Source organism: Rhea pennata, chromosome 8 (genome assembly GCF_028389875.1).
Source record: "Rhea pennata isolate bPtePen1 chromosome 8, bPtePen1.pri, whole genome shotgun sequence".
NCBI classification, from domain to species: domain Eukaryota; kingdom Metazoa; phylum Chordata; class Aves; order Rheiformes; family Rheidae; genus Rhea; species Rhea pennata.
In genome coordinates, this window is record NC_084670.1 from 31,941,097 (window position 1) to 31,956,213 (window position 15,117).

Sequence of the window (15,117 nt, forward strand, 5' to 3'; positions counted from 1 at the left end):
TGGAGTGACATTAAATACTACACAGTACACTATGAATTTTGCAGTAATAACATATTTGCATTACACAATTATTGGTGTTTGTGTAAGGCTTTCAAAGTTTTAGCAGACACATACTACAGAAATAAAGAAAGACTGGATGAGCTTTCCATACAGAACAAATAGTACTTCAAAAGAATTAAAAATTTCTCTTACCTTTCAAGAACTTTGAGTTGTCTAGTTCAGAGCCCTTCAGCTTCAGCTGCCTACTCACAAAGGCAACTTGAGCAACCTGAAAGATCACCAAATCTTCTCCTCTTCCCAATCCAGCTGGGAACATCCCCAGTCCCTGCTGTGAATTTAAGTCCCCACAGACCAGATGAAAGGAACCAATAGAGCCCTCTGGGCGTTTCCCTCCCAGGGAAAAAAGCAGGTTTGGGAGAAAAACCCTACTGCGTATTGGTCTCTCAGACCAGTAGGAAGAGCCATTTCCTATTCATTTTATGCTTAGCTTCTGATCAAAAGCCAGAAAGTCTTTCCAACTCTGTAAATACAGCAGTAAAGACCTCAAAATTTTTGCTGAGACCCACATATTGAGACAAGTACTTTCAAAGTATCAATTATCTGAAATTCAGGTAGTCAACAGAGCAAGCAAAAGTAAAAAGCCTTTTAAAATCACCAGTAGCTGAACAGATCATTGCGCTTACCTGTCACAACACTAAAAACAAACAAGCAAGCAAAACAGAAAACACCCCACAGCCTCAGGAACTCGAAAGAAAGTAAATTATGAGCTATTGGCAGTGTTAAGGCACCACACAACTATTTTAAGCATATGCATTGAGCCCAACCTTTAGCTTTCACAGACTGACCAGCTGCATTTACTTTTCCGCAACAAGAAGCTGTCTTGAGGGAGCTAAAGATTTTAACAGGCTAAGGGCTATTAACATGTGTCACTTGCCTTTGCCCTTCTCAGACACTGGAAGGGGGATGAGCTGAAATGCAGCATGCTTATTGCACTGAGCTGCAAGTATCTTCAGATGAACCTGGTGCACATGAACTGGTGCTTGTCCTTGGCTGGGCTCTGAAAAAGGGGGGGAAAAAAGATTCTTTCTATAAACTCTGTTGCCCAAGATGTTTTTAATTCAGCCACATTTACAAGAAATTTGGGAATACCTGGTCATCGTGTAGTTTTGAATCAAAGGGGAGGATAGGGGGGTGCATTGTAATTTGACATTTACTACCTGAGGATGCACTCACCAGGCACCCATTTTATAAAAGGGAGAAAGATAGTGCTGCAAATTCCTTCACAGCTAGACATATGCAAATTACACAGGAAGATGCTATCAAGCAAGACAGGGCTATAGCCCTGGCTCAAAAAAATAGATCACCTTCCCCACGCTCACCTGTTCCTTTCTCATCCAGGCCATCCAAACAAACACGCAGAGACCAGGCAAAAGGTAGAACAAAATATTGACTAAATAAACACACCGTCTAACGCACAAGTTCCCTTTGATCACACATGGCTCCCTGCTTTATTTGTTCCGTTGATGCTCTACAGAACATTTTTACCAGCTGGAAAACCGCAGAAATAGCATGCTATAGACAAAAACATCAGGAAAAAAAGAAAGCTTCAGATTCTCTTGCTACAAACATCAGAAAACAACTCCCAAGCTACTCACACACAAGAAGCACACTCCAAACAGCCTCAGTTTTGAAGATGCTCACAAAAGACTCACAGCCCAAGGGCTTTACAGGCTGAGTGTTTTCTGCTGCTAGAGCCAGGACCTCACACAGATGCAAGAGCAAACACATGGCAGCCTTCTGACTTCTCTGCATATGAAAGAGATACAAAAAGATGAAATATGAGACCAGCTCAAAGCACCTTGCCTCTCCATGGCTCACTAGACCCACCTAAAAGCAAGAAGAAGCAAAAATAACTAGATATTCATTTTTATCAGTTTAAGGCCTAGCATAACAGTAGTTAGTAATCTTGGTTCATAAGGGGAAACATCCACAAAATAAAAACCTTCAAGACAGTTAGCACCTTTTGGCAAGAAGGCCAAAAGCTGAGCAAGCTGTGAAGAATTAACTACTTATCAACTCTAAAATTGGCCTGTTTTCACTGATCACCATCACCTGTACCATGCAAGTGGTAAGTAACTGTGTAACCTGTTGGTGCTGTGTGTGGTGTGGAAAATAAAATCTGTGTTAACCATTTTCTTCCAGATTGGAACTACATACTGAAAGGAGCTGTGAACTAGCTGCAAGCCACCAAGCATCTAAAGAAAATGCCTGCCACACAGCATTACAAATTGTGAGAGCATCCCTTTTCAAAGGCATGACTTTTTTGATGTGTTCAACAAGCTGATAAGAATTAAAAAAAAAAAAAGCAAAATGATGAATTCAACCTTGAAAAACCTAATGGGCGTTCTACCTGAAATCAGGACACAGTTAATAGTGACCCACTCAGTAAAAGAGGACAGCTGCTGTCATAAAACATTAGAGTGATTATGAAGAACAAACAAAGCAACATTTCCGAGACATTTTTTTACCACTCAGGATTATGATCGTTCAATTATGCCTGCAAAATGCTGGTACCTAAGCAAAACTCATGAACTGAAAAAAAAAAAACCCCAAACTGCTATCGTAAATCTAGGAATAAACCCAAGAGTAAGGCAAGCAGATGAAGGAACGCTTAGGGGAGAAAAAAAGATTAAGGAAAGCAACTGACAGATAAACTTAGTATCACAGAAGGTTGAAGTTGGCAGAGACCTCTGGGACCATCTGGTCCAACCCCCCTGCTCAAGCAGGGTCACCTAGAGCAGGTAGCCCGGGACTGTGTCCAGAGGCTTTTGAGTATCTCCAAGGATGGAGACTCTGCAACCTCTCTGGGTGACCCGTTCCAGTGCTCAGTCACCCCCACACTAAAGAGGTTTTTCCTCACGTTCAGGCAGAACTTCCTGCTAATACACAGCGATGACTAGCATGTGGGACAGACACGGTTTTGTGAAAAATGACCCCACAATGCGGTGTATCCTTCAAGGCCACCTCATATTTTCCTGATGGACGTCCTTCCCCTGTCATTTTTACAAACTTTCCTCTTCCAGCCTCTGATCCATGTGGCCCACTCCACAACTGATCCTGAGGTTTCTGTGGAAGCTGCCAGTTCACTCTGATGAAGGAGGGATTTCTGACTGACATCAGCGCTGGGACACAGCCCTTCAGAGCGGTTTGGCTGGCACCTTTTTTTTTTCCACCCACAAAAGCACGAGAAATGGAGTTTTACCATAGAAGGAAAGCCCTCGAGAGCGGCCGACCCCCTCGGACGGGGTGGCGTGGGCAAGGCACGTCCTGCCCGCCTGTGCTTGCAGCCGGGTGAGCCCAGGCTCCGGCCACGAGCCCCGTTTGGGGGAACCGTTGCCCAAACATCCCACGCTTTCCTCTCCCAACACAGCGGGTTCTCTCTCCTGTAGCTACACAGCACTGCCAACTAGCACCGATTCGCGGGCAAAGACGGGGTCCTTACAGGGCTCTCGGTTTTATTTTACCGCCACCTCCCAAACGAGTTGCTTCAGGGAGGAACCAGGTGGCAGAAAACCATGCCGGTGGCAGAGAGCTGGCTCGGGAGAGGGTCATGGGAGCGAGCATGCCACACTGTCTCCTGTCTCAGAGGTCACTGCTAGTTCTGCCAACGCTCTCCACGCTTGGAGCCCGCTCTTCTTTCTTTTAAGCTTGAAAACTCGTTTTTTACCTTTCTTGTCTCTCTGCCCCCCCCCCCCCAAAAAAAAAAAAAAAAAAAAACTCCCGAAGCACCAGGGAGCCTGGTGATACATAGTGCCACGCGGCTGGGGGCTTTTCAGTGAAGGGCAGTGCCAGGCAAACGCAGCTTGAGGGAGCTAGAGGCGCCGCTGGAAATACTTTCAGCCTTGCTCGGGGGCGGACAGCGGCGGCGGCCGCCACACGCCACCGGCGCCGCGACATGGCCGCCCCCGCGCCGCGACATGGCCGCCCCGCCCCGCCCCGCCCGGCCGTTGGCGGCGCCGCCGCCGCGCAGCGACAAGATGGCGGCCGCCGCGCTGGGCTGGGCGCTGCAGGCCGCTCGGCGGGTACGCGGGCGGCAAAGTGCCTCCTTCCCTCCCTCTTTCCTTCCCTCCCCGCCATCTCCGGGGCGGCCCCTGGCCCGGCGGAGCGGGCTCGGCGCTGAGGGGGGCGGCCGTGGCGGGGAAGCGCCTCCAGGACTGTGCCTGAGGGCCGCGAAGCCCTTGAGAGTAACGGGGGGCGGGGGGGGGATGTTACTAAAGCCTGGATAACTTCAAGGTTATTTATATCATCTGTAAGATAAATTCACTCTTGGCTTCTGTACCACAGTCCAAAGCAACGTGCTTCCTCAGCGGGATTGTGCGTGGAGTTTCTTAGGCAACAGCAGCAGCGAGGGTGGATGCGAGTTCATGGGGGTAGCTCCAGTCCGGACGCGGGAACGGTACGTGCAACTGCTTTGCGTTTTAACCCGCGGTGCTTTCTAACTAGGTTCTCCCCGCAGCGTGCCCAAGGCAAGCGCGGGGCTACTACGTGGACTGGAGGATGCTGCGGGACGTCAAGAGAAGGAAGCTAGCGTACGAGTACGCGGACGAGCGGCTGCGGATCAACGCCATCCGGAAGAACACCATCCTGCCCAAAGAGCTGCAGGTAAAGCCACGCGGCCCGGCGCTGCGCTTCTGCACCGGCACCCCGCCAGGGCGGGACGCGAGCCTCTGCGAGGCCCGTGCTGCCCTGACGGGTCCCGGGCTGCAGGAGCTGCTTTAAAGGCATCAATACATTAAAAAAAAAAAAAAATCTCCTGTAGGGCATATGATATTTATGGTCACTCTTATAGTTTCCTGAACAAACCAAGTATTTTTTTTCTCCTGCATTCATTTAAAAATCTGGAAGCCTGATCCTGCCAAAACCACTTAGCTTGAAATATTTCACTTCTTGCGTGAGCTACAGGTATGTAAAAGCAGTGTCAGATGTGGGAGTTAGATCTCTGCTTAAAAGCATGCACATTCCCTACCCTGTTCTCAGCTTGCATTAGTAAGCATTAGGAGTAGTTGCAAGTATTTGGAGTATTCTTCTAATATTCCTGAATGCATTAGAACTGACCACACCTGGTTTTGGAGAGATGCTTTCACCCTTAGACATTCTCAGAGAGAATAAGTATGAATCTGCTTTTACGTCCTGACTTTACAATTCTCTTGGTAAATAATTTGTGTCAGATGTTATTCTGGGGGGCGGGAGGGGAAGGGGGATTGCCACTGGTTCTTTTGCTATTCCTCAGCTGTTTTTGTCACCTTCTGAACTCAAGAGTTGTAGCAGCAGTTAGAGCAAAGGAAAGACACAGGGAAAATAACTTTTTCCTCCCCTACAAAATATTATTTGGACTCTGATTTTAAAGTTTTAAAAGATACTTAGGCTACAGATATCTGCTGAAACCATAGGCTGCTTGCTTTAAAAAATCTGAACGATTCCGTAAGCCAAAAAAAAAAAAATCTGCAAGTGTGTGGCTGTACTAGACTATATACTATATAGGTATATGTAACAGCACAAAAAAAGTAATTGAAATATGGTCTTAAGACAAGTAGACCTACTGACCTTGTTAAAAACGTTGAAAGTCATGCAGTGGCTGTCTTGATCTGTTGCTCTTTAAGGTGAGATGCCTTTGTGTTATTGATTTTCAGCAATTTTGTTTAAAGTTGGTTAGAAGTGTTGAAAAGCTGTTGCTGAGCACTTTCTATGCAGCATAATAGGAGTTTGTGTAACCCAGCATCAAACCTTGCTCTTACCTCCAGTTGTCTTTCTGTGACTTCCTAATGTGACAGAACCCAGGATCCTTTGAGCCCTTCCATCCTTTAGAGTAGAGCAAATTAAGACTACAGCAGTTCAGGATGCTTACCTAAACTCAAGCATCCTCCTTTAGTCTGCATTTTCTTTGGTCTTACTGAGCTTACTCTTCTGAAATTTCAGTTGCCACTACCTGGCATTTCCTGAAAACATGTACACAGAGAAATCATTCTTAAGCCTTCTCATTAGGAGAGAGAGATTTTTGTCTTGTTCTCCTTCCCTTACAGCTCCTTCCAAAGTGAACTGTATAAAATCCCTTTTATTGGCATCAAATTGTATTACATAGGAAAGCAGTTAACAGGGAATGCATGAAACTAAGTTCAGCTCACTTTAAAGGGCTAGACCACCCTGCAACATAGACAAGGCCAAGTAGATCTTAATTATTGTTAGTGGCCTATGATTGTTCCAAATGTAATAAGGTCAAATTTTTAGTGTCCAAGCAGAGCATTTTGCAATGCTGTAAAAACATGAAGTGAGGAGGACATGAACGCATTCCTTATCAATTAGTGAAGTATACTCAATTAATGAGGGAAACTTGTGGTGATAACTGTCCTACAGCCAGTTTTTGAGGTCTGGAAATATATCTCCTCAAAATTCCGGGGAACATTCTTAAGCTCTGTGCCATCATCTTGTGTTTTTAGGAAGTGGCTGATAAAGAGATTGCTGCCTTGCCCCGGGACAGCTGCCCTGTGAGGATCCGAAATAGGTGTGTCCTGACATCCCGGCCTCGAGGGGTGAAGCGGCGTTGGAGGCTTAGTAGAATCGTTTTCCGCCATTTCGCTGACCATGCTCAAATGTCTGGGATACAGAGAGCTATGTGGTAGATCCATCGCATGGACATATGTTCACACCATCAGGCTCAGATTGTGCATTCAAGTAATTACAGCACAGTTGTCCTGTCTAGGAGTCCAGTATAAATACCAGACTAATATGGGGAGGAAGAGAAGCCATGCTCATTCATAAAGTTCACTTACTGGATTGTGATTAGTAACAGCTAACTGATGGGGGGGGGAAAAAGCATAACTGCACTAAGCCAGTCTGTTAGAGGCAGGTTTATTTTGAGACAATCACTACCTGATTGTTGCAGAACTATGCTGAGGATTGTAATAAGAACATGAAAAATAAAGACATACAGCACAAGACTCATTCAAGCAGTTTGTTTGGCACAACACATTTAAGTCCACCATGGTGAATTCAATAAAAGCATAAATAAAATTGCAGAAGTGGGCAAAGAATTATTCTGTGAACAAGGATGAGCATGAATTGAAAGTAACATGTGGCCTCAAGTTTAGATACTCTTGCAATGCAACCTTAATTATAGTAACAGGTAGGCAAAGAGTGGATAAAGAACCTCTTGGTGTTATAATATTCCTTTCCTGCTTGTAGTGCATACCTTAGTCCATTGTTTTAGGAACAAGGTAGCAAACGAGTCCTAGTCCAGACCACAACAGGAGAGTAATGGCTTGCTTAATTCAATTGATTTAACATCAAATAAAACTGTCGTTGGGAGATAGGTAAGTGTTAAGGAAGCAGCAAGGAAGGAAACCAGAAGGAACCCTGCTGCCTGAGCTTGTTTGCCCTGTACTCCTTCTCAGTGCAGGACATTTGAGGCAAAACAGCTACTTTGTCCTCAGCAGTAGGGTTCAGAGGCTGCAATAAACAGGCCAAGTATACTGTCAGATGGAAGATGCAGAGGCAGCAATTTGACAGTAGCTCACAACCTCCAATTTAGTCAAATTTTGGAGTATAAATTACCTCAACATACTTCTTTCTCTATTACCTTAAAACCTTTGATAGTTTGTTACGGAATAATGGAGGTCATTTCTCTTTTCCTCATATACTGCTAGAGGCAGGGAGAACTCAATATTCTGTATCAGCAGCTCAGTGCTCTCCTGTGACTGCCATCACTTCAAAGAGGCTCCAAGGAAGTCACAACTAGCACAGGGGCTAAAGAGTTGTCTTCATTTTCAAAAACCGTAAGGGGTTAAACAGCCAGTAATTCATTTCAGAGAGTAATAAGGTTTAGTACCACAGCATAAAGACCGTAATATTTCTGCTCAACTAGCAAGTGCACTGTCCTGAGATAGCAGTTCAGCTTTCTTCAGCATTTCTGCCTGTTACATGTCTTACAGTTCAACATGCTACCCCACATGTAATAAAACACACACCCATGTAGACTGACATAAGCCATTAGCCCTAGATGGGCACAAATATCACTTGCAACAAGTGGACTCGACCCATCTTAGTTTAGAATTCCTTTTCTTTTACATTCTTTCTTAAGTTTCACAAAAGTCTCTACTCAATTTTTTTTTTTTTTTTGAAGGAGGGGTAAAGATATACTATGTTCCACTCTTCAGGAAATGGCGAACCACTTGACTGAAGGAAATGCTTTATAAGCTATTTTATTTAAATATTTTCTCCAATCTGAAATGGAAAATGACTGTCTTTGCTTGGAAGAAGGTTGTGTAAACAATGATTTTTGCAGCACAGGAAGTCTCACATGGAAGATCAGTATTAAGGCGGCCCTTAGAGTACTTTCAAATATCCATTGGTATGTCCCCTTTGGACTGTTTTTCTCTGCTTTCAACCCAAGCCTTGTTGATGGTGCGCTTCATTTCATCATCCCCTTCTGCATACATCTTTTTCAAAAGGTTCATAAGCCCTTCACTGGGGTCTGAGGTGTCATAGGCTGCCTTCCTGCAAGACAAATGCACATGAAAAGGCCTGGCATATCTGCAATTCTCTGCAAAAATGTAAACACTAGTATTTGTTAGAAATACCCTGGTAACAGTAAGAATTTTGCTTTGACAAAGTCTTCAGACTACAGAAATCTTCAGTCATGTCTGACTTGGCTTCTAAGTAGGGGGAAAACCTAAAGCGTACATTTAGTATAAATGCAAGTCTATGAAAAATAATATATTTGGAGCTGTCCCATCAAGGATGATAGGAAGCATTTTGCAGCAAATTACGGTCCTTGAAGCACTACCCAAAATTAACCTTAGGAAGCAGAAGCTGAATATAACAGATACAGAGAATGCCAACATCTCTCTCTGTAGTTATATGAAAGTTTAACAGAAAGAAAGAACAGAAAAATGACCACACTCTGAGCCTCTTGAACTGACCATATCAGAACATTGCAAACTAAAAAGCATTTACTACTTCACATTTTTTAGTTTATCTCCAGAGGTCAAGTCACTGATTTTAACAACTGCATTTCAAAATGATTTTCTCAACTTACGAAGCCAACTGACAAATGCTGTCACCCATGTGGTCATAAGCACCTGGGTAAAACATGTCCCACATGGCAATATACAGCCCTCTGGTCATCTTTGTCAAAATTGCCTCTTCAAGCAATCTTCTAAATTCTCCTAGGTGCTACTAGGGTAGCTGAAGGCTACCTGAAAAGCATGCAGATCTAAACAGATCAACAGGGGGAGCAAGTCCTCCAAGTATGAGGCTAACAGTCAATCTCCAAGAGCTGAGCACGCAGAATCTGGAAGATGTATTTATGAAGTGACTCCAACTGCCATACTATAAATCCTCAAAATTTTGAATACGGATGCAATACTAATTATGACTGGGCTAGCCAATGTGGAGTACTTCTTTGCACAAGATGGAGGTTTAACCAAGCGACCCTATCACTCTACTCTAGCAACATGCAGTAGTAGTCAGATCACTTCCTCCTGATCTCCAAAGATATGGTTTGAGAGGGGAAGGTAGTTTTGCTCTGGATTCAGCTCTGGTTATATAGGATTGATCAGTTTTAACAAATCATCCTACAAGCATATGCAAAATAATCATTGGTAGGGTGCTTCTGTTTTCCTCATCAGAAAACTGCAAGACAGAACCATACAAAAGCGAGTGCTTCCAGGCTTCAGTGTGGGTGCACACATTCTCTTCTGGATGCAGACTCCTGACAGCAGGAAGCAGTGAAACTACCCAGCAAAATTGCCACCCTTTCATATCCAATCTCTACATTGCTTGTACGATTGCTCTCTACCACTTTAAGGAAAGTGATCTAAATCAGCTTGGTATTTTATATAATGATGCAAAATAACTAAAGGCCTATTTTTACCAAAAGGATGCTGACGCTTTTGTGCAAGTACTTCACACACAAATGCAACAGAACAGTAATTACTTCAACCAACATAGCTGCGGGGAAAATATGTACACATACACTTAGCCTAAGAAAAGTAAACCTTGTTAGAGCAGTGCCTGCAAGGAATGCAGCTGTCAAGATATAAATGAATCCTGAATTGGTTAATTACCTTCAGCACTCTCCGTACAGGGTCCTATCTAACTTATTTCCTATGATGCAGCCTTCATCATTAGCAATAAAACAGTAGAAGAGTGGCAAACTTAGCAGCTTGAAGTGTATTTCTTCCACTGCCAGTCATATTAGTACCAAAAGAATCCCAGCTTAACAATTCTCAAATAGCTTAAGGGCTTGTCCTCAAATTGAGCAATTCTTATGGTTAAATCACATAGTTGATACAGCACATACCTGCTCTCTTGGTGATCCTAATACAATTTCAGTCAAACAAGAAACAGAAGGTTAAGTGGGGGAAAAGGCACTTACTCTTTCTCTTTGCTTTCTTTTTCCACTTGAGTGAGACAGTCCCATTTTTCCTCCCGCTTCTTCTTACACATCACAAGGACAGTGTCTGTTTTTATCTGTATGGAGAATATCAAGACATGAATTTAGAATACTCCAAAGAAGGATGCTAGTCATAACCACAATGAATGACATTAGATTATATAAATCTCTTTGTACATCTACAGCTCCTTGAAATATTTACCTCTGCTATTGATTTATGTAGTGTATAGAAGTAAACATATACTCAGCTTCAGGGTACCAAGTATTAAACTCATTGTGGATAATTAAAATGGCACAATTATGTATACTACTAGTCTATATTAAAACAGAACATACAGCACTGTAGAAATGGACCATTCAGTGATTCTTAGGATGCTAAAACCACCTATGACTGCCTCTAAATGGTGGCTATATTTACCTTTCAAAAGAACTGGAAAACTAGCATTTTAAGGCCCAACAAAAAGTAAACTAAAAAGGGGAGAAACTTCACATACCAGTAGAAATCTGGACAAGTAACACAGATACGCACCTTAAACTGTCACACAAAAGCACTGATCTGCTGGAGGCATTTTTATTCTCATCTCCAGTACTTCCTGCCTATCCTCACACTAGCAGTACCTTTAGCAGACATTGCTGATATTCACTTGTACCAGCAGCACTAATAACACAGCACTCTGAACTCTACCTTCTAAGTCCATTACTGTACATTTTGCTCACAAAGAATATGTGGAATTCACATTTTCAAAAAACAGCATTAAATATTAGTACTGCATGTCAACTTACACCCTTACACTGTTCTTCCAGCTCCAATCCCCCAACCCACCTCTAAGTCTGAGCTGCACTGCCACCTTCACTTCTACTATTCAGAAGACAAATGATCTAAGAGTTCTGTAAGGATAGCCACTAAGTTCAGGCAGAGACCCACCCAGTTTATTTCTCCAGGGATAAGAGACTAGTTTCAGAGCATTACTTAACCTTTGCTTGTAATTTGCAAACACATTGCAAAGCCTGTTTAATTGATTGCAGCCCTGACCTAAATTTTCCTGCATGCCACAGCAGTCAAGGTTCTGCTGGAGCTTCAGCATAATTCACTAAGTACATGACCACAGTTTGCTTCCATATTCTGCTTTAAACTTCTAGACCATCACCCTTATTATCTCGGTTGTTTTATTTACACTGTTCTACTTTTCAGGGCACAGAAAAATTTGGAATTGAACTATTTTCTCTTTACATTAGATGCCACAAGGTAGAAACAGCAAATACTTACAACTGCACGAGATATCTGAGATATGAAAACGTGCTAAAAGAAGCAGAGTAAGGACCCTATTACAAGTTGCAATCATCAGCAATAAAACGTTCCTGGAATTTAAATCTGGAGCAACACACCCTAGTGAAGACAGAGGAGGTTTTGGACCACAGACAAACTATGGCATTATGCCTATTTACTCTATCCATGATTTAAAACTGCAGACAAGTCTCTAGCCCTTGTAGTTGCAAAGAATTTTTTGAGGATGTTTGAAAGCACAAGCATACAAACATGCCTAGTGGAATTTTCTGCTTAACTGTCAGTTATTTCTGAAATTCTGTTGGAGAACTACAAGGAAAATCTTCAGTATCTGACCATGATCTTTTGAAATAGAAGCCCAAGGATTCCAGAAAATATTTCTACAATTATTACAACTACAGATTAACGAAAGTCATGAATATACTAAAGAGTCTTAACGTAAAGGCAGGGACTGAAAGTCAATGCTCAGTCTCTTGAGCTGGAGTCAGGCTATGAACATAGATATTCAGTACCTACAGAAGAGGTACACTGACCTTTTTAGAGCTGCCTTCCACCAAGATGGGTTTCAGGAGGTTGTTGAAGGTCATGGTATAGTTCTTCCCATTCAGATTCTTCACTAGCAAATCAAATGACCTAGAACCAGAAGGTAAGGGGAGGAAGGGCACAAACAGAAGTTCCAAGCAGTGTAAGACTATTCAGCTCTGTCATCAAACAGTGTCTGAAAACCATTAAACAGGCACATTTCTTGGGAGAGCAAGCCAATAGGCTTTCAAATCTTCAACAGGATTTGATACTGACCACTTAAAAGGACTCATCCAGGATTCTCAACAAATAAAGAACTTCAGCGTTCTTCCTAACTTCTACCTCACTGACCCCTATGACCTGGGAAAGAAGTGGGGGGAGGGTCCCTTAATCTACATTTCAGTTCTATCACCATCAGAAAATAGGTCTAATATTACGTATCCTATCAAGTATGAGGAGGTATAATGAGCATTCGTAAAATTAAAATATTCTGACACCCACTAAGGAGAGCTATTCGTAAGTGTATGTGCTAAAGTACTATTAAAAGTTAATACTGTTAATGATTAATTAATGAGTTAATACTTTTAATAAAGTTAAAGTTAAAAAAAACACCACTACAAAATTCAACACAACACATTCCTGCATTTTGGTAATGTTCTACATTCATGCTCTCTTTCCTGGTATGGTGCAACACTATAACTCACCTCTCTGTGAAATTCACCTGCACATTCTCAGCTGGGAGCTTCTGGACTCCATTTAAAGAGATGTAGATCTTAATAAACTTATCTGACTGATCCCAACCTGCAAGTGAGAAAGAGATCGAGTTCTAACTTTTCTCAAAAACTTCATTAAAAAAATAAAAAAGACATTCCCTAGCAATGATCATGACCATGAACTGTGCCTTACTGAAACCATCTTCAGAACGATAACATTAATTATTCAAGAACAATTTGATGAAAAAAAGGAGGTCCTAGCATGTAGCACTGTTCTAACTCCTGGAAAGTCTGATATACCAGCACAGATAAAAGGACAGCAGCTCTGTCTGAGCAGGGGGAGCCAGAAGTAGATGCCTAGTTTTCCTGCACTTCCCTTGACTCACTTTCTCTTATGCTCTCTACATGACAAATATCTCAAGCAATTCTTTCTCCTTTTACCTATATGGCAAGCAGAGAAGCCAAAGCTTAGTCTTCCATTCTTGCTAAGCCCTAAGCAATGGAAAAATACTAGTAGGTGCATTAGGGATCACTAACTAATGTGTTCTCCCAGTAAAGAAAGGATATTACACAAACAGAACTAATACACAGTGCGGTTGGGACAAAGCACTAACCATGTAGTAGCTTTTTAGTGGGGTCTGTGGTGTGCTATAAACATTTGAGAATGCTCTTCTAACACTAAATGGCAACTAAAACTCACACTAATACCCCTGTATTTTATTCAAAGCAGAAGTCTGAGCTTTATTATTTGTGTAGAAGAGCCATCCTACCATAGTTGTTTATCTTCACTGTATATCCTGCAAGTGATGACTTTTCTTCTTCTCCTGCATCGCCTTTCAGCTTTGGTGGAGGCTGATTCTTGATTTCTATCTCTAGCTTGTGTTTTTCAGTCGTGAGGACATCACGAACCCGCTTCCTCGTGGTTTTCGTAAGCAATTCTTTAACCTCTTCCAAATCTTTCTGCAACTGATTTAAGAATAAAAGATCATGCATAACCATTAGATATAGCTCTTTTTACTCAGGCTTCATGTGGCTGGGCTCTTTCACTTCTGTCAGTTTGGGATTCAGACTCAGCAAGTCGAGTTACACCTCCCTCTATAATTTCCCCAGGACAAAGCCATCCATCGGTCTCTTACTCCATAGCCACTAAGGTTTTTAACTTCACAATTTCAATCTTTAAGTTTTACTCAGTTACAAAAAATGGAAGCTGACAGATGTTTAACATATAAAACACCTCAAAAGGTTTTGGACTACGCTAAAAACAACCTCTGGAAAAGTGACCAATGCACTCAGCCGTCAGACTGAAGACTCAGAAAGAGAAGGTTAAAGGCAGGTAAATGTACGTCCCAGATTACAAGCTATCTCACTCTTCCAGCCTTGTATATCTGTCAGCTGCTCAAATCAAAAGCAACATCTCACAGTACATCATTAACCTACTTTCTCCCTCAAGATAAGGTTCCTGATTCTAAGAGCTAGCAAATATAAGAGAACAAGACCAAAACTACTCAAACTCTAAATGAGGAGAAATGGTAAGAGGTTGTGCTTCCTTTCTAAGTGATTTATCGCAGAATTATATGATTCGGGAGGGGGTGGGCATACCCAACACGACCACTGTCTGCTCTTTAGAGAGCTCTGAAACACTAGCTTTGCTCAAGAAAGAGAAACGTTACAACGAGCAACCTCATCAGCGGAGAACTGTTTTCCCACGCCTGAAGGAAAGCATTCGAGTTAACTACCCAGCGGCACGATCGGCTCCACCGCCGACGGAGGCAACAGGCGGCCCCCCGAGCGCTCAGGGGAAGACGCCAGTGCCACAGCGGGCACGCCGTGACAGCGCCGAGCCTCCCCCCCGCCCCGAGGTGGCCGCGGTGCGGCCGGGCCCGGCAGGCCCCCCGGGGCGCCGGCGAGACTGTCAGAGCGGCTCCCGTCGCCCCCCCCCTCCCCTCACCTCCTGGTGCGCGGCCATGGCGCGGCGCGTGCCCGCGCTCCTGCCCCTGCCCCTGCCCCGGCGGCGCCTCTGGAACCTTCCCGGCCTCGCGCCGCGCCACTCCACGCCCCCCGCCTCGGCACGGCGCTCACGCGCCGGAAGTGGCGTCACCAGCCCCATCCCCTCCGCTTGCCCGCCGGAAGGAGAGGGGCGCGGCTCC

At 43.5% G+C, this 15,117-nt stretch overlaps 2 protein-coding genes across 2 annotated transcripts; one reads left to right on the top strand and one right to left on the bottom strand.

Annotated features, from left to right (window-relative positions):
- The first annotated feature begins 3,999 nt into the window (after positions 1 to 3,999).
- Positions 4,000 to 6,995, top strand: MRPS14 (mitochondrial ribosomal protein S14). The gene is made up of 3 exons (XM_062581458.1): positions 4,000 to 4,082; positions 4,504 to 4,662; positions 6,495 to 6,995. The coding sequence occupies exons 1-3, from the start codon at positions 4,038 to 4,040 to the stop codon at positions 6,675 to 6,677; spliced, it is 387 nt and encodes a 128-aa protein (XP_062437442.1). The 5' UTR covers positions 4,000 to 4,037; the 3' UTR covers positions 6,678 to 6,995.
- Positions 6,891 to 15,055, bottom strand: CACYBP (calcyclin binding protein). Its single transcript, XM_062581457.1, has 6 exons — positions 14,919 to 15,055; positions 13,741 to 13,936; positions 12,962 to 13,058; positions 12,269 to 12,368; positions 10,433 to 10,527; positions 6,891 to 8,550 (listed from the first exon to the last, which is right to left on the bottom strand). The coding sequence occupies exons 1-6, from the start codon at positions 14,934 to 14,936 to the stop codon at positions 8,391 to 8,393; spliced, it is 666 nt and encodes a 221-aa protein (XP_062437441.1). The 5' UTR covers positions 14,937 to 15,055; the 3' UTR covers positions 6,891 to 8,390.
- Between the last annotated feature and the right edge of the window lie 62 nt (positions 15,056 to 15,117).